The following is a 23,395-nucleotide window of genomic DNA, read 5'->3' as shown; positions in this document are numbered from 1 at the left end:
GCTTCCGAAGTTTCCATGCCGTGCGGATGCGAGAGGGGAGCGGAATCCATGCTCCTCCTGCCTAGGTCCCTGGCTGTATGTTTAAAACTCCGTGAAAGCTTGCGGCCAGTGCCGGCCTTAATAAACGGGAATCCCCCGCCAACGGCCCGCGTCCATCCATTACCATCGTCATTGTCGGCTCAAGCTTGTCAAGGGTCTCGTCTCGTCTTATTACTTCCTTGCTGTTGCTGCTCGCGAGGTGAATACTAGTGTGTGAAGCGCAATTGATCACACAGCTGTTCAAGACGACCACGACCCATAGCCGACAGGGGGACCCATCCTGAAGCTATTCCCGCCTTACCCTCGACCTCTACCCCTCTATCTTCATCCCCTCATAAACTCACAAGATGCCTTCCGCCGCTTTCCGGTTAAGGACTCTCCGAGCCTTTGCTCGAAATGCTTCCAATGTAGGTTCTTTCATGTCTATATGAATTGTGAGCTCCTGAAGCAGTACTGACACACCTAAGCCCAATGCCGTCCTCGCGCGATCCTTCTCGGCCACCTCTCGCCGCGCCGAGATCAACAAGGTCTTCCCCTCCGCGAAGGAGGCCCTCAAGGACATGAAGCCCAACACGACACTCCTCTGCGGTGGCTTCGGTCTCTGCGGTGTGCCCGACTCGCTCATCAACGAGGTCATGAACAAGCCCGAGATCACTGGCCTCACAGCTGTGTCAAACAACGCCGGTACCGACAACTCGGGTCTCGGCCAGCTTCTGAAGACGAAGCAGATCCGCAAGATGATTGCTAGCTACATTGGCGAGAACAAGACATTTGAGTCAATGTACCTCACCGGTGAGGTCGAGCTTGAGCTGACCCCCCAGGGTACCCTCGCTGAGCGATGCGCCGCTGGCGGTAAGGGAGTGCCCGCCTTCTACACCCCCGCCGCCTTTGGAACCGTTGTTCAGACTGGCGATCTTCCCCTACGAAACAACGCCGATGGCTCTCCCGCCGAGTACTCGTACCCCAAGGACGTCAAGGTCTTCAAGGGCAAGTCATACCTCCTCGAGCACAGCATTGACGGCGACTATGCCTTCGTCAAGGCTTACAAGGCCGACAAGCTCGGCAACTGCCAGTTCCGCCTCGCCGCGCACAACTTTAACGGTGCTATGGGCCGCAACGCCAAGATGACCATTGTCGAGGCCGAGCACATCGTTGAGCCTGGCGAGATCCCTCCCGAGGCCGTCCATCTGCCCGGTATCTACGTCAAGCGTGTCATCCAGAGCACTGAGGAGAAGGCTATTGAGAAGTACACCTGGGCCAAGGATGAGAGCGACCCTGCGACCGCCAAGGCCCTCGGTACTGGCGATACTGCGGCCAAGCGAGAGCGCATCGTGCGTCGTGCTGCCAAGGAGTTCAAGAACGGCATGTACGCTAACCTGGGTATCGGTATGCCCATGCTCGCTCCCGGCTTCGTTGGCCCCGAGGTCGAGGTGCAGCTCCAGTCCGAGAACGGTATCCTGGGCCTGGGTCCCTACCCCAAGAAGGGCGATGAGGACGCCGATCTGATCAACGCTGGCAAGGAGACTGTGACCCTCAAGCCTGGTGCTGCCGTGTTTGGCAGCGAAGAGAGCTTTGGCATGATCCGCAGCGGCCGCATCAACCTCACCATCCTGGGTGCCATGCAGGTCAGCGGTACTGGCGATCTTGCCAACTGGATGCTTCCAGGCAAGGTCAAGGGCTTCGGCGGTGCCATGGATCTTGTCAGCAACCCCAGCGAGACCAAGGTTGTGGTGACGATGGAGCACACAGACAAGAAGGGTAACCCCAAGATTGTCAAGCAGTGCGCGTTCCCCTTGACTGGACGGGCGTGCGTGTCAAGAATCATCACTGAGCTTGTAAGTGAAGACGAGTTTGCGTTGGCTATGACACGATGCTAACTATAACGCAGGGTGTCTTTGACGTTGACTTTGCCCATGGCCTGACCCTTATCGAGATCGCAGATGGCGTCACTGTCGACGAGGTCAAGAGCAAGACGGAAGCTCCCTTCACCGTGGCCGAGGACCTCAAGCCCATGCTGTAGAGGGTGTATATGAGTAGAGACGTTGCAATTGGATACCACGAGCATGTTTTTGGATAATTGCCAGCTGAAGAAGAATTACCCGGGTATATTAAAATATTGGAAGCTTCAGCGTTGAGATGAGGTGAATGGCTTGAAGCCATGGCATCACAGGGCGACCGCTGTTGAATGGCGTCGGTTGTTCCTGCATGGGCCTCTTAAAAAGGAAATGGCAGGAACCGACGATTATAGTCAAAGTCGGCATCTCCGTCATGGGTGAAATCAATTAGACGAGTAAAATGAACAAAAATGAGAAAAATTGGCAATGATTGATTGATTGATTTGTTCAAAAATCCTCTATTATAAATCAAAGCCGACGTGGTCGTGGCAGTGATGCTGCAAGGGCCTGACTGAGACTGTGATAATCAATCCACCGCCTCAGCACCAAATAATCCGACCACTTGCACCTCCTCATTCACCATCTTTCCAACCCCAGCTTAGCCCATCTCCCTTGGCATAATCCCATGGTTTCTTGAAATACCTTATTCCATCATGGCCGCCACGTTTGATCAGGAAACAGGCCAGGTCTTTAAGGAATATGTCCTGTCGCGCGACGCACTCACCGAGGCGGATCGAGACGCGGCAGACTGGAGCCGTCGACGCCGGTATCCCGCCGTTACCGCCCGCGGCGTCCGGGGGCCTCGGTCCTTGGCAAACATGGTCATCAAGGTAGTCGCCGACAACATCGGATCGGTGGGCTCGGTGGCAGATCTTGAGGATCTCCCACCGCGTCTGTTGTGGCGCATATGGCGGTTCCTCGAGGCGAGGTGAGTGGCGGATATCTCGGGATAGCCAAGACATGCAAGAAACTGACAGTTTATTAGAGGTGAATGCCTTCACGCCTGGAAACTCTTCTCCAAGTTGTTCCTGGAGGCAGAAGATGATAAAACTCTAAGTCTTTATCGCTTCCGTCAACATATTTGCCGTCCTGGGAATGAGCTCACCCGCTACACTGTGCCCTTAACGGCACCACCTACGGACTTCATCACCCACCTCGTTCTAACAGGCGGGTGCTCCTTCAACACACACGACTTGCTTTGCCTTGCCGATATGCCCAATCTTGGCGCCCTCGAGCTCATCCAACCCGCTGATGAACTCCGCACCATCTTCCCGCAAGTCTCGGACCGCCTGGTCCGGGGGTGGACCGAGAAGTCCGACCCGTTCCCGTTGCTTCGCATACTCCGCATATGGGGCGACCAATCCACAACCAAGAAGTCGTTGCAGTGGGTGTCGCAGTTCCCTTCGCTCGCGCTGTACGATGTCATGGGTGCGAGGGAGGACTGGAAGCAGAGTGAAGAGGCTGCGCTGGAGCATGGCTGGGAGCAGGCCGAAAAGGTTTCTGGGCTGGAGGACTCGCTATTACGTTATCTGATGCTGTTTGCACCGTTGGAGGAGGCGCGGACGCATCGTCTTAGTGACCTTGCTGCGAGAATCGACAACGACCTCGTCTCGCTATGCGGTGATTCTAGATGTGCCGTTAAGTTCGTTCAAGATCGCCAAGCGCCACCACTCCTCGACTATCTCACCGACATGGCAAAGGTGCGGGCACCTTCATGGGATATTCATGCTGCGTCTGGCGAAGCTAGAGCATGTCACGGCGTGGCCTTTGAGCCTTGGGCGTTCTGGCTCTACTCGTTTCTCGGCCAGCTCAGCTCAGACCGAGACCTACAAGCTCGCGGCGCCCTCCCACCCCAAAAAGCTGTTGCCGGGCCCTTCATTCTGCCTTCGCGGCCGTTCGCGTGTCTCCACCTAGGACATAGCACTCGCGGATCCGGTATCAACACTCGACCGTCATATGTAAGTCGGGGGCTGTTCGCGACGGGGCAGTACACCTTCACACGAGATTCTGTTATCCGAGGAGATAAACCAAAGCCAAAGCCGATCCCTAAGAAGGGCCCAAGCCTGGTGGCCTCGGAGCGAGCGGCTCCTGTGCTGGCGTTGCGGAAGCACAAGAAGAGGAGGCTGGAAGATGTCCTGCAAGCCATGTCGAAGTAGGCGGGCAGAGGCGTTTTCAAAATTGATATTTGAACTATGTGGCAGACCTAACTTGCGAGAGTTGGTTATACTTTGTCGGTACGGACCCTTGTTGCAGATGACTCTAAATCTAATACATCCGCTGACCGTCATGAACGACATAGGTTCGGCAGTGTTTCTGTTGGAAACTTGATGAATATCTCATCCGAAGACTGCTACGCTCAGGTCTACTTCTATGTCGTTTATGGGTAGACCTTGTGTTGCTGGCTGTGAATATGAGAACAGGCCATTCCCAGGATCTCTGGATGGAGGTATATCTCGACTCTGACTCTGAAACTCAGTTTGAGTTATGAAATGTCCAGAAATTATTGAGATTAAGCATCCCTGCGCCTCACTGCGCATGACCAACAGAGGAAAAGTTTAACAACTGGGCGTTCTCGGATGGATATGAGTTGATGGTCGTTTCCTCGTAAACAAGCTCAACACTTCGATTGCAACAAGGCACTGCCCGAAACATCCTTCCCCAACAGATACAGACATCTTTATAATGGCAGGAACCTTGGAACTTCTCCCTACCTAGGTACTCTTTCTTCGCACTTTATCTACCAAGTTATCAAGTCCTGGATCTTCACGTCACAACTAAGGAACAACACATTCCATCACGTCTTTTATACAATCTCCAGCTATTCCTCGCCGCATTGCATTTGCGATATACCTACACCATGGCAAGCAAAACTACCTTCAATAACGACGAACCTCTCGCTAGCATCGACTTTCCTGGCCCCTATGCTGCAACATTTTACTTCAACAACGACTTGGCAGAAGAGCCCGACTACCTCCTATCGAGTGACGGTGGCTACCTGACGGACGAGTCCGATACATCTGAAGAAGAAGAGGAACTACCCCCGGAGAGCTACATGTCAGAGTTTCCGGTTGTGGAGGACAACCCATGGCCCGCCTTGAGCCCATCGAGCACCCCTAGCTTGACTTCGTCTATGCAGACACAGATATCCTCGAGTGATCTTGAACACTCCCCGAAAGATCAAACCGACACTTCTGAGCTTTCCTTTACTCACGTCGGATCCGCAAGCTCGGAAATAGAGGTGAATACTGACGGGTATGTCCCGTTCGTCGAACCATCGGAGGGCGTTGTCGACGACAGGACAAACCAGACTTTTGGAGCGTCAAAAGCCCAATCAACTACCGAAAAGCGTTCACCAGCACACTTTATCAATTTTGTTGACTGGAAGAATCCGGTACCGTTTGAAGATTTCGCCAAGCTTAGCCCGCAACACAGGTCCGAGATCAGGGCAATCCATTGGGATTCGCGACTCTGGTTCAGCACCATGTTCGAGAGAGGCACTCCAAAGTACTATCAGGAACTGGCAAGGTGGCGGGCAGCACGTCTCCGTAACATCGCTGGCGTGCCCATGGACCAGAAGCAGGCTGACGAGATCGGTTATATCATGTTCCGAGTGTCTGAGATTGCGGCTGCGAGAGAGCGAGAAAGACGACGACGAGAGCGACAAGCGGCTGGGCCAAAGTAGGAGAATGCCTCGATTGAATTTTGAATATGGGAGAGAGCATGATTGCTTCAGTGTTTACCTTTGGGCTGGAAGAAGGGTTGTTTTGATTGAGTGTTTGACTACCTGGGCATGAACACCATGGTGATGGAGGTGATAGGATTACCTTTGGCTATGGATATGCGTTGGGTTGGAATAACTAAATTCTTGGACCCAGGCTTACAGGTAGAATTTGAGTTGTCGTTGCTTCTCAGTCTTGTTGAACACTGGTTGGATGTTGGAGCAGACAGTGTATCCGTAACGACGAATACCTATTGGAAATTCATGTTCGCGGCACGCCGTGTAGAACTTAGTGACAGTATCCGTACCACGGAGGGACATCAACAAAGATCATCCATAGAAGCCAGCCAATACGACATGGACGCATCCCTCGCAGGCCGGAGACGGATGCCCAGCCGCTCAAGAGTTGGGAATATGGCTCACGATGCGCCGAGGTGCTTGGCCAAAAGGTCTGCATCATAGCCTTGATGCCTCGTGGCAGCCATGCTCGCCAACTTTGCTTTGAGGTGGCGAACAGACTGGCAATCTGCCATCTACGAGTGTATTCTACGTTGGACATTGCCTCCTAAACAAAAACTCGAAAGTCTTGGTGAAGGCATGTGCCGCGTCAAAATTTCTCCCCCCCAACGCGCAGCCGAAGCCGCAAAACAGGGCAGAGGGTAAGTCAGCGGACGTAATATTCTCTTTCCTCCAGTTTCCCCTCCGTCGCATCCATTGAAATGAAATGCCAGAGTGAATTTGAAGGATTCAGTTTTTCTAGTAGGTTGAAGAAGAAAGGAAAGAAAAAGTTCAAAAGAGAGGTTGACTCGTCGTGGTTTTGTTCTGTGCGGTGAGTGGGGTGCGGCGGAGGGCGGAGAATTAATGTGCCGTGATTACTTGAGGTGTGGGTTTGCTTGGAAGCGAGATGGGGGAGAGATCATGAAGTTGGATAACATTCTAACAATGTCAGGACTTGATCTTTAACTAGAATTATTGATTTTTCTTTTTCTCTTTCGTTTATGCTTCAAAATGGATAGTTTCAATGATTATCCCTAAAATCTTCCTCTCTCTACGGACTGCCCGTGTTTCAACTACAGCAAGAAACCACAGAATGAATGGCCCAAACAGAGCCCAACAGTGACAGAACTTGGCTCTTCCAGGAAGGTACTTATCTATGCGCCAGCGGTGAGTCAAGGATCCAGGTTTCTTCTTGTGCTCTGCAGCACATCCCGTTTTGTGTCGTGTGCCTGATGGACAAGAATGGCACATTGACATTCGTTGAAAGCACGCAAGCCCCTCTCTAGAGCGGATCAAACCACGACAAACAGGGGCCCTCCCATTCGCGCAGCGGGCTCTAGAGATGGTGGATTTTCCATTGATGGTCCCTACAGGGCTTGTTCACAGTGGGCTCGTTAGGCTGCTCTGCCTCTGCCAACAGTCAGCTCACATCCATAGGGGGTTCCGTGATGCTCTTTGGCTCATGTTGCATCTGAGTTGAGTCACACTCTTGGTCCATATTGCTTTTGGAGGTTTCCTTGGACTGGGTTTCTTTCGTGTTCCTTTCACATTGTGTATGTCTCTTGGCTTGCCTATCTTGTGATACCTATCCAACTGTTTTCTTACCACCATCAACCTTTTCACCTACTCGCGAATCTCTCCCATCCCTGTCACGCCTGCTCTATCAAGTGACGCATTGTCACTCCTGACCCTGATCAATCCCTGATCGGCAAACATCCGACCCCTTGATCTTGCCTCCCTTCACGCACATCCGTCCATAGGAATTAAAACTGGAAGCTGCCGTCATTAGCTACCCCGCTACCCCGCCTCCGGTCAAGTTTGATCAGCAAACAAACACCAACATCGACACCCAACAACTCCAACAACGATAGACTTGGCGCTTTCATTAGTAACCGACGTCGCCGTATAAAGCTTCGTATACGACTACAAGTTATCGATACTAGCATCCGACCCTCTTTCCTCCTTCACCTATATCATTCGAATCGCCCAAGATGGTTGGTGCTCCTGGAACGAGCTCTCGCGGTCGCGGAGGAAAGTTTCGAAAGCCCGCTCGAGGAGGTGAGTTTGTTTGGCATTTACTCTTTCACTGTCTACTGCTTTTGACCTAGCGAATCTAACCACGACCTAGGTGGCAAGAAATTCTCGCGAGACATTCGTCCCGTTGACGCCGATGGCAACGAGATCAGCATGTGGAGCGTTGACGCCAAAAACAAGGACGACGATGACGACGACGACAGCGAAGATGACGAGACCACCGAGGACGAGACTACCGAAGAAGAAGATAGCGACTCTGACGACGACGCCCCTGGTCCTTCCGCCGCACCAACCCAGGAACAGTCACGCGAAGACCGCAAGGCCGAGAAAAAGGCTCGTAAAGAGGCAGCCATAGCCAAGCAGAGAGCCAAGACTGTCGAGGTTGGCGACATGCCTTCGAGCGACGACGATGACGACGACAGCGAAGAGGATAGCGAGGACGATGACGATATGCCCGCCAACCCCAATCACTCTAAGAAGGCTCGCAACCAGACCAAGGCGGGTGTTGAGGAGATCACAGAAGGGGTCAGCAACATGGCTGCCCCGACTCGACGTGAGCGCGAGGCTCTGGAAGCGGCTGCTGCAAAGGAGAGACATATGCGCCTGACAGCTCAGGGCAAGACAGACGAGGCCAAGGCTGATCTGGCCCGTCTCAAGGCCATCCGCGAGCAGCGCGCTCTCGATGCTGCCCGAAGACAGGTGAGTCTTTTAGTCCCATCATTTGGCCTAGCCGGTCCACGATCCTTTACTAACTTGGTAACAGGCTGAGCGTGAAGAGAAGGAAGCACTGGAAAAGGCCAAGAAGGCCGAGTTCGAGGCCAAGGAGGCTCGTCGGAAGGAGACGGCCGCCGCCAAGAAGGGAAAGAAGAAATGAAGCACCGTCTAAAAGCTGCGATGGCGATGATGCGTGACTGAAGAAGACCTCTTGGTTGGTTATCAGCTGGTTTCTGTTTGGCATTGCGTTGCATTGGATTGCGGCTTTCATGGCATTGATGCATGAGTTGCCGATGCTACATGGTGATCGGCTCGCTTTTCTAAAAGCGTATAGCGACATGAAATGATGACTATCTTTTTTCTCGCATGATTTTGGTTACTGAAGGGTGACATGTGAGGCTAATTAGAAGATGGAAGTGTTCTTTAACGCTAATATGGAAAGGTTTGTAGATAGGCACTAAGAAGGGCCTACTTTGATTTTGGAGAGATATTGGGCTGGTTCAATAGAGCCGTCGTAGTCAATGTTCCAGTCTTGGTGTTGCTCTGATATGCCCCCTCAATGTGAGACGCATAGAGGCGGCACGGATTGGTAGCAAGGGCATGAAAGACACTTGCAGCTTTTGATGTTCATAGCTAATATTGATATGATGTTATTATTCCGGCTCGGTTCTAAGACATTATTGATGCATTCCTTTTCGTCTCGACATAGACTTGTTTCAATGTCGTCAATCACCACAATGAAGGCGAGAATATGATACTTGGGGTGTATGAGCTGAGTTGAATGTCAGTAGTTTCTACTGGAAGATAAATTTACACATACCGAAAAGAACAATAATTGCAGCCCTCGCCATCTTCCATGATTGTAACCATCATAGATTTTCTGCTCAAGACCCTTGAAGACTATCCCCGTCTGTGTCGAGGCGGAGGCGGCAGTAAGCTAAAGTACAGGGGTGGAGTAGGCGGCCGTGGTTCCCCACAAAGCCCGTTTGGACCAAAACGGAAGGGACTGGACAGAGAAAAAAAAATCACTAGAGTCCCCAAAAAAATCGACGTCGGCCAAATCGCCTTCCGAGCTTTCTCTCCAACCTCACGAACAACCACGACGAGCCTCATAGGGACCCAACCAGGATACCCTCGCCGCTCTATCGTCTCCGAAACACAGTCAACATAGCGGATACAACCGTCCTCATCATGGCCGAATCTTCGCTGCAGGTCCGTCCTCACAGTTGCCCTCGTGCCCCGCCTGTCGCCAGCCAAACTTGAAGGCACGGCAAGCATGGCAATAGGAAGCCGTGAAGCTGACCCAAGCACTATAGGATCGCCTGCGCGACCATGCAAAGGCCTTTGATGGCCTCTTGAGTCTTATCCCGGCCAAGATGTACTATGGCGAAGACACAAGTGTACGTTTCTGACTTCGAATCAACCAACCACCCTCTCCCCGCCCCCAGAGAAAACCACACCACCTGTCATCTACCGCGCAATCCCGCCCAGCAGCCTACAGATGAGGCTAATTCATCTCTTCTAGAACCAATGGAACAAGAAGAAGCAGACAAAAGAAGAGGCCGCCGCCGCCCGTCGCGGAAAGCTGGACCCTGACAGCGAGCTTAACAGAAACGCCAAGGAGGTTATGGATGAGCGCGCAAAGAACAAGCGCAAGCTACGCGAGATGCAACAAGAAGAAGATGGAGATGAAGAAGATGAGTGGGAGGACTACGATCCTGTCCCCGGCGTCGACAGCGAGAAGCCCGGCGAGGGCCTCAAGACAAAGACCGAAGGCAACAAGAAGCAGAAGCTCGACGATGACGATGACGACGTAGATGCCAAGACCGCTCCGGAGGCGACATCCTCCAAGGCTTCAAGAAAAGAGGAAAAGAAGGCTGCCAAGAAGGAAAAGAAGAAGGAGAAGAAGGTTGAGAAAAAGGTTAAGAAGTCAGAAGTCACCGACGCAGACAATGAGGCTCCTGCCCCTACGCCTAAATCACAGAAGCAAGCCAAAAAGCAAGCGAAGGGTCCTGCCGCCAAGGCCCAGAAGGAAAAGGAGGTGGACGAGTCATCAGCTGTTCAAGGTGATGGTGAGGTTGAGCCCATGGATATCTCGGGGCTGGAAAAGGACGATGAGGCTACCGATAACTCGATGCCCGAATCTGAGCCACACTCTCCCACCTTTGACTCTTCGACAACTGCCCCTGGGGCTCCCGCTGAGCCTGTCAGCGCAACCACATCCGTCTCATCCACCATCCCTCCCTCCGAGAAGCCCAAGCACATCAAGATCCCCGCCGACACCGAGGCCCTCCGCGCACGGCTAGCGGCCAAGATTGATGCCCTACGTGCCGCCCGAAAAGCTGACGGTCCCGACGGCAAGCCCATCCGCACACGCCAGGAGCTCATCGAGTCGAGGCGGAGGAAGCAAGAGCTTCGCAAGGCCCATAAGCAGGAGCTGCGCAAGCAGGCTAGGCTGGAGGAGCAGCGGAAGCGCGAGGAGGCTCTGGCATCCAGCTCCCCCGGTGTCAGAAGCCCTGCTGTTGAGCTCGACGAGAACTCCAGCAACTTTACGTTTGGCCGTGTCGCCTTTGGTGATGGAGCCAAGCTCTCGCACGATCTCAGCTACGTCCTCAGCCAGGGCAAGAAGAAGGGTCCTTCAGATGCCAAGACTGCCCTTATCAAGGTGCAGAACCAGAAGAAGCGCCTTCAGGAGCTCGACCCTGAGAAGCGTGCCGACATTGAGGAGAAGGATGCTTGGCTGACGGCCCGCCGCCGCGCCGAGGGCGAGAAGATCCGTGACGACGAGGCGCTTCTAAAGCGCGCTGTCAAGCGCAAGGAGGTAGCCAAGAAGAAGAGCGAGAAGGCCTGGCGCGAGCGGTCTGACGGTGTCAAGCTTGCGCAGAAGGAGCGCCAGCGCAAGCGAGAGGACAACCTGCGCAAGCGCCGTGACGACAAGCTTCTTGGAAAGGCTGGCAAGAAGAAGAAGAAGCCCGCTGTCGGAGCTAAGAAGAAGGGCCGTCCTGGATTTGAGGGAAGCCTGGGCGTCGGTGGACGAAAGAAGTAAAGCTTCAGGAATGACATGTCAAACACATAATGCCAACGAGAAAGACGAAAGGGGTTGAAGAAAAGCAAGATTGATTATGCTTTGTTTATTCTCAAGACACGGCGCTGGAGGAGTCCCGGTCGGCAAAAAGCAAAAAAGGGGACGGATTGATGCATCAACGGAGCGGCGCGCAGAGAGATTCATCTTTGTAAAGCAAGGTATTGCATAGCACATAGTGGACGGACGATTTCCCCCTTGATCAACATGAATGAGAGAGCGTGCCTTGAACGCGCCGTTTAATGCAGAACGAATCTTTGACTTGATGTGCAAATTCCCCTTTCAGATCACATCCATCTCATGTTCTCATATCTGCCGCTGACACCCATCTTGTAACCATCACCGACATCACCACTGAAAAGAAAGGCACCACAGAATCCATTCTGTCAGACAAAAGACGCCCGTGTTCCATGAGAGAGGGAGCATATCTGCCCCCTTTTGTTTTTCTTCTCATTACAACAGTTTACCAGAAGAAACCCCTTCCTCCCTCCTCCCCCTAAAATTCAACGACAAACAGCACGGCTTTGGCTTTAGTACGCTTCACGTATCGTATCAACCTATGGGCTCCTCCCCCTCCCTTCCTTTGCCTTCCTGAAACACACATACATACATAAACACTGTCATTTCCGTCCCTCTTCTTTTTGTTTCCCAAAAACAACGGAAGAATAGATGAGTCTCGACCAAGATAAAAAAAAAAAAAGAAGAAGAACAAAAAAAGACATTAAAAAAAAGGGCATAGGGGGCCGGGAGTATGCGGGCCACCACCAACACCACCAGTAAAACATCCATGACAGGCCCTTCAGCAATGAATGGCAGAGCAGTTGAGCCGAGTCCTCGGCGTGCCCTGGTCAAGAGAAAGCTGCGCCCTGGTCCCGTTGCGCCAAAGTCAAGACCCCGGAATTTCCTTCGATTGCTCCATGTGGTAGGTGATGTAGGTTCGTGGGTCCTCGCCATACTCCCCCTGACGGGAGTGGCGAGGCTGTTGTCGTCAATTCGTGAGAACTATAGAGGCGGGTGAGGTCGGCGGAACAGAGGCCTCGAGAGAAAGGGTTTGGCTTGGCCTGGGCGCAAATCGGAAGTTGGTTTGGGTGTTACCAAGGCGTGATGCTCAATGATGGCGACACGCATGTGGCCTAGATGAGCACGTCTATAGGAGGGAATCGAGTCGGGTGAAGACGCTCAAACAGGCTGCAACAACCTCGAGTTGAAGCTCCTTGTCCTTGCCGCTGTTGACCTCCTGTGACAATGTTAGCTCTGTGGTGAGTGTGAGTCAAGAGTAACCTACATCTGCAATCGCCTGGGGGAGGTTGGCTCCAATGCCATTCTGCACAGCCTTCTTGCCAAACGGCCACTGGCTGTAGTCAGCAAGCAGATCATCTGTCTGCGCAAAGGCCCTCTCGCGGGCTTCGTGGCCAAGGGTTGACAAGGCGTTCTCGAGGACGTTAGCGGCGTAGGCGGCGCAAACCATGGCGATGCTTCGTGTGTAACGGAACTCGAGCGACTCGGGGAGGAACTGGCTACCGTTGAGGACGACGGTTCGTTGGGTGAGGATGTTGCGGACACGGCGACGGATCTCCTCCTTGGCGCCACCATCGGCGACGGGGTGGGTGGCCATGTCAAAGAGCAGGAAGTTGCGCTTCTCGGTGCGAAGGATTCCCTTGTCGACGAGGCCCTTGGCAAGGCGCTCTCGAACCTGCTTGAGCTGGTATCCGATCTTCATCAGGTTCCATGTCTCGCCTGCATGCCAAAGAAAGGGGTCATTAGCGAGGAGAATTCGAGACTTGTCAGCCAGGGCAGGGCTATTTACCGCTCATGAGATCAATCCAGGTTGCGACGCTCATCTTTTCGCTCTGCTTCATCATCTTGAGGGCTTCGTCGAGGAGGACCTCGCCGGTGAGGGCGTCATCTATGACTTCAATGTTGCGGTCTGCGAGAGGGAATCGTCGCCTGGAAGCATCCTTCTCCATTGCGATGCGACCACGGAAGGCGAGCTCGATGACGATGCATCCTCGGAGGGCGTAGGAAATGTTGTCGTTCCAGAAAGAGAGGTAGCCCTATGTGATTGTGATCAGGGTTTGTTTCTGGGACAAAACAGGACAGCTGCCCTGAAGCATTTTTGGTGCATGTGCCTACCTGCTTATCCTTGAGACCAAGCAGCAGAACCTCCTCCATAAGGGTGAGCTTGGGCTGCTTGCTTCGCTCAGCGCTCTCGCTAATGTCTCGAGGGTCGTATGCGATCTTGTGGCCATTCTCGGTGTTCTCGTAGCTCGTCTCGGGGCCGCTGTCCCTGGTGTTGGGGGTGCTCGTTCTGGGGCCGGAACCGTTGCTGGCGTCTCCCTCAGCTGAGGGACCTGCGCCGCCCGCACCACGGCGTCGCGTCAATCCCGATGACATGTCGAAGAGGATGGGTGGATGGGGTATTTGACGGTGAGAGGAAGAGGAACCGAGCCGAGTCGAGTCGGAGCGAGCGAGGCTATTCGGGAGAAGTGGTTTTGTCGAGGCGACGTTGAAGGGGCAATCTGATGGCCGGGAACTAGATTGACTGGACTGGGCTGGGCTGAATGGGGTGGGCTGGCGCGCCCAAGAATTAGGGGTTTTGGACTGGGTCTGCGTGTTAGCTCTGGAAGCCACCCAGCCAGTGACAGTTGAGTTGAGCAGGTAGACAAAGGGGGGCCCTAGCACAGCACGAAACGGCAAGCCGAGGGCAGAGGAGGAAGCTATTTTGGCCTGTCTCGTCTGTCTTGTCTTGTTTGGATGCTCCTTGCCAATGAAATGGATGTCAATGTCGCGGCGAGAAAATTACTGACTGACCTGGCTTCTTGGGGGACGCTAGAGCAGGGGTTGGTTGGTTGATTGTCGCTTCTCAGCCGACGATGATCCGTCGTAACGGGACAAGCTTCAACGGCTTCTAACGGGGTTGGAGAGTTGCTAGTAAGAAGGAAGAACAGCAGGCTTGGCGGTGGTGAGCAAAAAAAAGAGTGCAGAGTGCACCTTGGTCTAAAAGCTGAAGCCTGATGAGATGGTGTTTCTGCTCAAGGCAGAGCCAAGGTACATACACGCTGGCGGTCGGCGAGGGGGATTTTCCGCATCAGCGCAGGGCGTGATAGGACGCCTGCCTGTGAGTGACCTCTTGAAGGGAGGGAGCAGGAACGAGGCCGAGGATAATACAGGGAAGGAGACAAGAGAATACGAGATATCGAGTCTTTTAAGTCGTCTATCGACTTCGAACACGAATACCCTTATTTACACGATTTTTTACACCGTTCCCGAAGCATCTTACAAGGTCAAGAGCTTGAATCTCAAGTCGCGTGAAGGGATCTAGACTGTGACAGCGCGCACACGACTCTCTACCTGTAACATCCAGGAACAGCAATCGCCGAGTCCAGACCAGGATAGATTGATTGATCTCACGCAGGATTCTTCTCAGGGAGAGCACAGTCAGCATTCTCCCTCTGTGTAAATAGTCGACTCCCCACCTACAGTTCCAAGCCTCCCTTTATCTCAGCCTCATTCCCCAATACATCCTGCCAGCTTGGCTCTCTGGAGCTCTCTCATGTTTCCCTCTAAACGCAAGCTGTTTCACCGCCCTACGTATACGGTACGTACCTTGGCAAGTAGCATGGCCCCATCAGGAAAGGACTGGAGCCAGGATTCTCCGCACGTGCCACCCACTCGCCGCAATGCGCTAATCTGGGCTCTTAGTCAGCCACAAAGCCAAGGAACACCACCACACACAATTTCAACTTCATCTCATCACATTTACCGCAAGCCATCCATTGACCTCAATGAGATGGTGACCAGGACATGCTCAGCATGCTTCAAATGCACCAATTTCTAATCTGCAGGTATAACACGGTACTCATTGCTAGTAAACCTCCTCCGATGTCCATCCCGTCGACCGATATCCTCTGCAAACCTTGATCCAACAATTCGAGGCCCTAAACCGATTCGCGAGCCACAGTCGCCGTAACCACATCGAATTATCCTTCCATCGACATCATTGAGTAATTCCCATGGTGTAAATGCAACTCTTGGCTCCCGTCATTGCCCCTGATCGCGCTTAGCCCTGCCTCCTGAAGTCAGGGGTGCCTGGGCAGGTTGGGTTATTTGGATATCAAGTTGTGGCATGACATACCACTCTGGAATCATGTCAAGTGACCATGGCTCCTTGCGTTCATGATGATCAGACCAAGCATCTCAGGCATATCAACTGGTTGAAATGAGTTGGAAATGTTCGGCGTACCTCGTGGTCTGGTCATTGACTCGGGATCCTGCCATCTGTCCATTTTACATGGCCACCAAGGACAGAGACGTTGTCGGGCCTGGCCTGGACTAACATCCCTTTCCCTTTGGGCAGCTTTCGCTTCGAGTACGGGCCACCCGCTGTGGCGCCTCTACCCGAGGCGGTGATGCTGCCCTCGTGATGGCCGACAGGGTGCGCAGCTGTCAGCCAGCTGCCAGGCAGCCAACCCCGCCCCAACGCAGTTACCTTTATCATTCAAAACCCCGGAGCACCTATCAACAGCGGACAGGTCGTTCGGTAACTGGCCTAGCAGTAAAACTCACGGTTTGGAACCAGCTACCCGACGGGGTAGGACTGCCCGGGTCGTGAGTTCGAAACTAGGTCGGTGCCGGGCGCCGTTCTCATAAACACCGCCAGCCCCTGGACTGAGCCGGCTAAGGACCACCGGGGACGCCCGCCTTAGACGGACAGCTTTCGAGGCTGGACTCCGGTGAAAACAAATACTTCGCGAAAGCAAGGGCGCGCTGTAGTCTCGACGCTTAAGAGATCGGGAGCAGGGCGAATAATTTCTTTTTTGGTGTTTTCATCAAAACTGGTGTTTGCATTTTGTTTCCCTTTTCCTCTTTGTATTTACTAGCTTTGCGCCCTTCTCCTTTTGCTTAGCTGCTCCATGTCGCCTGGTTTTGGTGATATTCTCTACATAGTTGGATAGTGTATAATACAATGCGACTCTGCCTGTCTGCCACCCTTGCTCAAGATGGAATTGGTCCAACGCTCTTCTTCCACAGCTCATCAAAGTCAATGCCCTGGGCCTCAAATAGCTCTCGAATCCTCTTGGCTGCAGCCTCCTGCTTCTCTGGTCCAAAGCCTCCAGGTTGCGTCGCCTCGTATTGAACAATCTCAATCCAGCGATAGAACAAATCCTCCTTTCCAAGCTCCATAAGCGCATCCCTAAATGCAAAGACTTGGCGGCGTCGCTCGTCCTCGCTCGAGGCAGTGGGACCTCGCGGATCGTAGGACATCCAGCCGAACTCGGGGTGGTGCACCAGAACAACGTTCCTGAAGGCATCCAGGGCGATTTCCTTCTTGTCGACCATGCGGTGAGCCAGGATCATGCGCGCCCAGTCGAGATCCCACTGGCCGTTCATTAGGAGGTAGCCAGTCTTTTGCTCCTGGAGCATGGGGGATGTCGCCTGTTGGATGTAGGCAAAGAGGATCTTTTGAGAATCCTCATCGGCAAAGAGATCCTTGATGGCCTGGTCCCACTCCCGGCTGCGGCGCACGTATATCTCCTTTGCGCGGAAGCCAACCTGCCATCTCCACTGGCAAGGGTTTCCACGAGCCTGTCCGGCGACGAACTCGACAGGCCAGGGCCAGACGAATATAAGGAGGATAAAGTCGACCATCATGGTAAAGGCGCGTCTACCAATCTCCCAAGAAATCTCGGACCACGTCGAGTCGGCCGTATTCAAGGTTGTCTCATTGTCATGACCAAGGCCCGTCATGATGAGCTTCCAGTACCAGGGGACGATCCAGTACATGCGCAAGACAAAGAGCAAGACGACAACGATGTTCATGCCAACAGGAACCATAAATATCTTGCGCTTCAGGTCGGCGGGCTTGGTGTCGACGTGCGTGATGTAGACATGCTTCTCCGAGAGGGAGCTGATGAAGGGCTCCAGGACTTCCGGGGGCCTCTTGAAAGGAGAAGGGGGTACGCCATCCTTTGGTGAGGAATTGGCGGGTTTTGACTTGGCCGCTCTCTTTTTCGGAGCCATATTGGATGGTCTTTGGCTCTGGATTGAGCGTTGGAGGTTGAAGTTATTGGAGGTTAAAGAGAGTGCGGGTGTTAGAGTGTTGTGAGATGTGTTGCCTAGAGATGAGCGACAGTGGTCCACAAAAATGTCAGGACAGACCTTGTCATGTCCAACAGGTGTCTCTTGCCCATGCGCGCATCAATTGAGCCGGGCCAAGTTTCCAAAACTGCATACAGCATACACGATCACGTATAACTCAGGATCATTTAATTTTGCAATTTTACCTCTTGTTTTGATTCATTCATTGCCCTCTATTGAAATCACCTGCTCCCTATTGGTGTTGTGGATGTGGCGGACAATCCCAATGCCGACGCCGCTGGGTGTGGCTGAAAAAAAGCCGGGTCTGCTTCTGCCGAGCCGATGATGAATGGCACTCAAGCTCGAGATCTGAGCACTACCCACCATCACGCCAAATGTCGAGACAGACTTGCCCCCAGTCTGTCAATCCCTTATCGTGGCAATGTTGAGAGCCCGTGCCTTGCAGGTGAATACGTCGGATGGTCTCTCAATTGCCAATTGTCTAACTTAGTTCTAGGGACGCGGTAATTCCTTCGTTTGCGCCTACTGTCGTCTCAAGCTTTCGCCGAGGGAAGCACAGCTCAAAGATCGCCATGTATCAACTTCTATAATACCAGCCGGGACACCTGGGCTATTACCATGCCATCCTACGCAGTCTCTGGGCGTGCGAGCCCTTTCAACGAGCTCCCCGCTTCATCGGCCGGACGATAACGGATCCCCTCCCAAACCGGGAGGCTTCCCGGGCACTGGTTTTCCTGGAGGATTTGGGGCTGGAGTAGGGTCTTTTGGTTCTTTTGGAGTCGCCAAAACAACATCTGACGCCCCCAAACCGACCTCACTTCTCCCTCATGAGCTCGAAGCTCGTAGCAAGATGGGACTCGCCCCCAAGAAGCCGGCTCCCGTCGCAAAGGTCCCCGATCCTCCCCAAACAGCCTTGGCAAGTCAGGAGCATGACAAGAAGAAGAAGAGCAAGAAGCAGAAGCAGAAGCGCCAAAACAAGGCTGAAGACAGGGCCGAAAACAGGGCTGCTCTTTCGTCGGCTCTTGCAGAGGCTTTCAAGACGGACCGTACGCCCGCTCCAGTGGCAACGCCCAAGGCTTGGTCCAGCAATGAGCCTCAAAAACCAGCTGCTCCAGCTACACCTGCTGTCCCTGCCTGGGGGGCTTTCAGTTCTCGCAAGGTCGACACGCAACTACCAAGTCGCGAGCCAAAGCCACGGGCCAAGCCAGTAGAGAAGGCACCCGAGAGGCCCACTGGGGAGGCTGCTTGGGGAGAGATGAAGCGTGCCGCGCGAACGACAAGCGAAAGCACTGAGGAGAAGGGTGGTGATTTCTGGGACGCACTCGAGACCAGAGTCAGCGGCTTCCGTGGCAAACCCGGCACTGCCTCTAAATCTAGCAGTCAACAAGCTCCGCCTGGTGCAGTCCAAGATTTCTGGTCTCAGGATCTTCAAACGCCGGAGGAGCAGCAACCAAAGCGCAAGTCCCGTTTCGAGGTCGAGGATGAGGTTGATGATCGACGAGGCAAGAAGGGCAAGCGCACGAAGAATGTGCGACGGCAGGAGGAGGATGACGATGACTGGGATGAGGATTCCGTTCGCCGATATGAGTTGAGGCAGCGCAAGAAGGCTGAAAAGGACGCCAAGAAGCGTCTTGAGGAAGAGGCCAACAATGCGCCAGTGCCCATATTCCTCCCCGAGTACATCAGCGTGGCCAACCTGGCACAGGCGCTCCAGATTCGGAATTCAGACTTTCTGCATGACCTCGAGACCATGGGCTTCGAAGAGCTCACCAATGACACCATCATGACTGGTGACACGGCAGCTCTCGTTGCTCAGGAGTATGGATTTGATCCCACCGTTGATACTGGTTCTCAGCGAGATATACGGCCTCGACCTGCGGCAGAGGACCCATCCTCGTTGCCTAGTCGTCCTCCTGTGGTCACAATCATGGGTCACGTCGATCACGGAAAGACAACTCTCCTTGACTGGCTACGCAAGTCGTCAATTGCTGCTCAGGAACATGGTGGTATCACCCAGCACATAGGTGCCTTTGTGGTTCAGATGTCATCTGGGAAGCAAATCACATTCCTTGATACACCAGGCCACGCAGCCTTCTTGTCCATGCGTCAACGAGGTGCCAACGTCACCGATATCGTAGTGTTAGTTGTGGCCGCCGACGATAGTGTCATGCCTCAGACGATCGAGGCCCTAAAGCACGCTACAGCTGCCAAGGTACCCATCATTGTCGCCATCAACAAAATCGACAAGGAGGACGCTCGGGTTGAACAGGTCAAGCTCGACCTCTCCCGCAATGGAGTCGAGCTTGAGGAGTTTGGAGGTGATGTTCAGGTTGTCCCAGTCAGTGGAAAGACTGGCAAGGGCATGGAAGACCTTGAGGAGAACATCGTCACACTGTCCGAAATCCTCGACGTTCGCGCAGAGACCGACGGCATGGCTGAGGGCTGGATCCTCGAGTCTAGTGTCAAACAGACTGGCAAGGTCGCCTCGGTTCTCGTCAAGCGAGGAACCTTGCGTCTTGGTGACTACATTGTCGCCGGTAAGACGTGGGCCAAGGTCCGTGGCCTTCGCAACGAGGCTGGTGCTGATATTCCCGAGGCACCACCTGGAACCCCTGTCCAGGTCCTCGGCTGGCGTGACCTTCCTGAGGCTGGTGAACAGGTCATCCAGGCTCCTGACGAGAGCAAGGCCAAGACGGCGGTTGAGTATCGTCAGGAGATGGCCGAGAGAGAGGAGAGCTCGCAACAGCTTGCCGAGCAGGAGCATCGTCAGCGCGAGAAGGCCGCAGCGGAAGAGGCAGCCGCTGCTGCGGAGGCTGAGGGCATCGAGGCAGAACCCGAAGAGTCGGAGCCTGGCATCATGTTCCAGAACTTCATCGTCAAGGCCGACGTGGCTGGCTCGGTGGAAGCGGTATGTGGCACCGTCCAGGAGCTGGGCAGCAACGAAGTCCAATCCAAGATCCTGCGATCCTCTGTCGGCCTCATCTCCGAGTACGACGTCGACCACGCGGCGGCGTCCAAGAGTATCATTATCAACTTCAACAACACAGTCCTCCCCCACATCCGCCACCGCGCAGACGAGGCGGGCGTGCGCATCATTGACCACAGCGTCATCTACCACGTGGTGGACGACGTCAAGGCCGCCCTCTCGGACCTCTTGCCCTACAAGATCTCGCACAAGGTCCTGGGCGAGGCCGACGTGCTGCAGTTGTTTACCATCAACGTCAAGAAGCGTGTGCAAAAGACCATTGCCGGCTGCAAGATTCGCAACGGATCCATCAAGCGTACCTCGATGGTCAAGGTGATCCGAGCCGGCGAGGTCGTTTATGACGGTGAGTTTCTGTCCCCTATTGAACCCCTTTTCCCTTCGTATCTATCAAGGGGACCCAACTTGGAGTATTCGTTCATGTGCTAACTCATTTCTAGGCAAAATCGACACGCTCAAGCACGTCAAGAAGGACGTCATGGAGATGGGCAAGGGCACCGAGTGCGGTATCGGCTTCGAAGACTTCCAAGACCTCGAGATCGATGATCAGATCCAGACATACGAGGTCCTCAAGGAGAAGCGCACATTGTAAGAACAAGTGTAAAAAAAGGTTATCGGGTGTACGAAATCACAAAAGTATAGACTCTTCCTTAGAGGAGGGCGGCATGTATGACTAGTTAAATGAAGCATGGTCTGATGAAGGGAACAAGGGGGTCATGTATGAAAAGGGGGGTATGGATGGAGGCGATATATATCACAATCTCAATATTCATGTAAAGATGTCGAGATTAATAGATCATGATTCATATTTCCAACTTTTATGCCTAGATTTTCATGTTCTCGTAAATCACAGCAAACATGGACTTCGTTTTGTGATCTTATCGAGCCCATCTCAGCTCACCAACCCGGCCCCCTTTTCTCACACATCTCCCCATATCACCGTCTATACGGCGCCCCAACAGCATTTGATGAAAAGGTCCTCGTAGTGACCGTAGCCTGAGACCGCTCCTTCTCCAGCTTCGCCAAGCCAATACGGTCCGTCACGGGAGTAGCCTCAATGATGTTGTCAAACTCATCATCCTCATCCTCGTCGCTGTCACCATTGTCCGAGTCTGGCTGAACGTCTGTGGTAGGCTTGAACTGTTGCTGCTGTTGGTGGGGGTTTGGGATGGTAGCGGGCTTCTTGTCGTCGTCTTTGTTGGGGTTTGTAAAGGTCTTTGAGGCGAGGACCTTGCGACGGATCTCGGCCATGGCGTCTTCTTCGTCCGAGTCGTCGGATATTGCATATCGGTCCTTTTCTTCCTCCTCTTCCTCTTCTTGGGCGCTCGGCTTCTGTGGTTTCTTGCCCAGGTATATGCCATCTATGCTATCCTCGTCGTCCTTGTTGGAACCCTCTTCATCATCATCATCATCCTCTTCATCATCGTCATCGTCATCGTCGGAGGAATCCATGCGTCGTCGGTTCGTGTTCCCGGTGGCCCAAATATCATCGTTACCCTCTTCCCTACTCTCGTTGTATTCCCTCTCCAGCTGCTCCATCCATTCCTCCTCAGTCTTCTTCACACTCGCCTCGTCGGTACATGCGGCATACCGCTTAAGCAGGGTAGAGTTGATTTCGAGGAATGATGGTCCGTACGAAAAGGGCTCTAGGATCTGTTCCGCCCAGTCCGGGTGTCCACAGATATAGAAAGCTGCCGCCAGAGCCTCGACACAGTTCAACCGCCAGGGCTTGCCGTAGTTGACGTTGTTCGCAGCGACGAGGTAAGGCAGCAAGCGCTCACACTTTCCTCCAACCTTGTTCCACTGAACCTCCTTCGTCCTCGCCCAAGAGCACTCGACAACAGCAGCTCCATACTGATCCATGAGCTCGCGGTCGGCGGGGGAGACGACGTGTTTGCCGTTAGGGGTGATGATGACACCGTTGTGGCGCTGGCCGAGGTGGAGGTCGCGCATCATACCGAGCCTTATGAGCTTCTTTCCGGAGCATCGCTTAGGATCGCAGTGGCCAAGGTCCCAGCAGGCGGCCTTGAAGGCTGGACGTGACGAAGGGCCGTCTCCCTCATTGTTGCGGGGTGCTCGAGGGCGCGGGGGACCATGGCCTCCCTTCTTTCCCTTGGGGTTGAAGTCTTTCTTGTGACGGACCATGATCGATGTTTGGTGGTTAGACTACTTGGGAGTTGATGAGGTATGGTATGGAGCTGTTGGGTGCTAGTCCAAGATGAGAATGGATGTTGTGACGATATTTATTTCATTTTTTACTTTTCCCCAAGATTCTTTCTGTATCAGGTTTCGACCTCTAGAATCATGGCGGGGTTCAATGGAGGGGCAAATAGTGGAGGGTAATGAGCTGCAGCACGTCAGGGGTCCCTAGCACCCGGCGGGAAGCTCTTTTCAGCACCAAGGTCCCCTGGAAGCCCGCTGTAATTGGTATCAATCATCGGAACGGATCATTCAACGCACCGATGCCTTGCAGCCACTCTCCGCTCTCCACTAATTACGGCGGAAGCCACAGTGCCACGTTCTCAGCACATCATGTCCATCCACGGTCCAGGTCCACGTTGGGTGCCTCTTTAGCGCAAGCTGTCAGTCTCTCAATAACCCCCTTGTTTGTTGGCTTCAGGTCGGGTCGACTCGAGTCCTGCAACCGCTTCGACAGCTACAGGCTCCAGCGACGGTCACGGGGTTAGCAGCTTCAACCTGTTCGCTCCCTTGATACCACTACTTCAGCTTCAGGCTTCCATTCCAACAGCCTGATCCACATCCCATCGGCCTCGAGCTCTATACCCTGCCTTCCTCCCCCGCCGGCCTCTTTCCGCCTTACGACCAGCTCATTC

At 53.7% G+C, this 23,395-nt stretch overlaps 9 protein-coding genes across 9 annotated transcripts; 6 read left to right on the top strand and 3 right to left on the bottom strand.

Annotated features, from left to right (window-relative positions):
* Positions 1 to 196: 196 nt before the first annotated feature.
* NECHADRAFT_103988 (uncharacterized protein) lies at positions 197 to 2,059 on the top strand (the record flags this gene model as incomplete). The annotated part of the gene is made up of 3 exons (XM_003051925.1): positions 197 to 446; positions 507 to 1,874; positions 1,928 to 2,059. Exons 1-3 carry the CDS (start codon positions 387 to 389, stop codon positions 2,057 to 2,059), a joined length of 1,560 nt encoding a protein of 519 aa, XP_003051971.1. The 5' UTR covers positions 197 to 386.
* A 528-nt stretch (positions 2,060 to 2,587) lies between these two features.
* Positions 2,588 to 4,090, top strand: NECHADRAFT_78677 (uncharacterized protein; the record flags this gene model as incomplete). Its single annotated transcript, XM_003051924.1, has 3 exons — positions 2,588 to 2,862; positions 2,920 to 3,892; positions 3,974 to 4,090. 3 exons carry the CDS (start codon positions 2,588 to 2,590, stop codon positions 4,088 to 4,090), a joined length of 1,365 nt encoding a protein of 454 aa, XP_003051970.1.
* Positions 4,091 to 4,791: 701 nt separating this feature from the next.
* NECHADRAFT_78676 (uncharacterized protein) lies at positions 4,792 to 5,616 on the top strand (the record flags this gene model as incomplete). Its single annotated transcript, XM_003051923.1, has 1 exon — positions 4,792 to 5,616. The coding sequence occupies one exon, from the start codon at positions 4,792 to 4,794 to the stop codon at positions 5,614 to 5,616; it is 825 nt and encodes a 274-aa protein (XP_003051969.1).
* A 2,024-nt stretch (positions 5,617 to 7,640) lies between these two features.
* Positions 7,641 to 8,557, top strand: NECHADRAFT_78675 (uncharacterized protein; the record flags this gene model as incomplete). Its single annotated transcript, XM_003051922.1, has 3 exons — positions 7,641 to 7,707; positions 7,778 to 8,382; positions 8,447 to 8,557. The coding sequence occupies 3 exons, from the start codon at positions 7,641 to 7,643 to the stop codon at positions 8,555 to 8,557; spliced, it is 783 nt and encodes a 260-aa protein (XP_003051968.1).
* A 1,031-nt stretch (positions 8,558 to 9,588) lies between these two features.
* On the top strand, positions 9,589 to 11,726 carry NECHADRAFT_99906 (uncharacterized protein; the record flags this gene model as incomplete). The annotated part of the gene is made up of 3 exons (XM_003051921.1): positions 9,589 to 9,609; positions 9,714 to 9,797; positions 9,923 to 11,726. The coding sequence occupies 3 exons, from the start codon at positions 9,589 to 9,591 to the stop codon at positions 11,441 to 11,443; spliced, it is 1,626 nt and encodes a 541-aa protein (XP_003051967.1). The 3' UTR covers positions 11,444 to 11,726.
* A 161-nt stretch (positions 11,727 to 11,887) lies between these two features.
* On the bottom strand, positions 11,888 to 13,873 carry NECHADRAFT_99905 (uncharacterized protein; the record flags this gene model as incomplete). Its single annotated transcript, XM_003051470.1, has 4 exons — positions 11,888 to 12,716; positions 12,765 to 13,216; positions 13,287 to 13,533; positions 13,613 to 13,873. 4 exons carry the CDS (start codon positions 13,871 to 13,873, stop codon positions 12,627 to 12,629), a joined length of 1,050 nt encoding a protein of 349 aa, XP_003051516.1. The 3' UTR covers positions 11,888 to 12,626.
* A 2,601-nt stretch (positions 13,874 to 16,474) lies between these two features.
* NECHADRAFT_92452 (uncharacterized protein) lies at positions 16,475 to 17,500 on the bottom strand (the record flags this gene model as incomplete). The annotated part of the gene is made up of 1 exon (XM_003051469.1): positions 16,475 to 17,500. One exon carries the CDS (start codon positions 17,498 to 17,500, stop codon positions 16,475 to 16,477), a length of 1,026 nt encoding a protein of 341 aa, XP_003051515.1.
* Positions 17,501 to 17,942: 442 nt separating this feature from the next.
* On the top strand, positions 17,943 to 21,374 carry NECHADRAFT_99904 (uncharacterized protein). Its single transcript, XM_003051920.1, has 3 exons — positions 17,943 to 18,023; positions 18,075 to 20,907; positions 21,002 to 21,374. Exons 1-3 carry the CDS (start codon positions 18,000 to 18,002, stop codon positions 21,151 to 21,153), a joined length of 3,009 nt encoding a protein of 1,002 aa, XP_003051966.1. The 5' UTR covers positions 17,943 to 17,999; the 3' UTR covers positions 21,154 to 21,374.
* Positions 21,375 to 21,503: 129 nt separating this feature from the next.
* On the bottom strand, positions 21,504 to 22,628 carry NECHADRAFT_16258 (uncharacterized protein; the record flags this gene model as incomplete). The annotated part of the gene is made up of 1 exon (XM_003051468.1): positions 21,504 to 22,628. A coding segment is annotated over one exon (1,125 nt), but the record flags the coding sequence as incomplete, so codon positions are not given.
* Between the last annotated feature and the right edge of the window lie 767 nt (positions 22,629 to 23,395).

Source organism: Fusarium vanettenii (genome assembly GCF_000151355.1).
Source record: "Fusarium vanettenii 77-13-4 chromosome 4 genomic scaffold NECHAsca_3_chr4_2_0, whole genome shotgun sequence".
NCBI lineage: Eukaryota > Fungi > Ascomycota > Sordariomycetes > Hypocreales > Nectriaceae > Fusarium > Fusarium vanettenii.
Note: the sequence above shows the minus strand (reverse complement) of the source record. Positions and strands in the feature narration are given on the sequence as shown.

What these genes read in the sequence shown, in the direction of transcription:
- NECHADRAFT_99904 (XM_003051920.1), top strand. Translation starts at nt 18,000, where the DNA reads ATGTTGAGAGCCCGTGCCTTGCAG. An exon ending in TGAGAGCCCGTGCCTTGCAG is followed by an intron (nt 18,024 to 18,074) that starts GTGAATACGTCG and finishes ACTTAGTTCTAG; the next exon opens with GGACGCGGTAATTCCTTCGT. An exon ending in CGGCGAGGTCGTTTATGACG is followed by an intron (nt 20,908 to 21,001) that starts GTGAGTTTCTGT and finishes ACTCATTTCTAG; the next exon opens with GCAAAATCGACACGCTCAAG.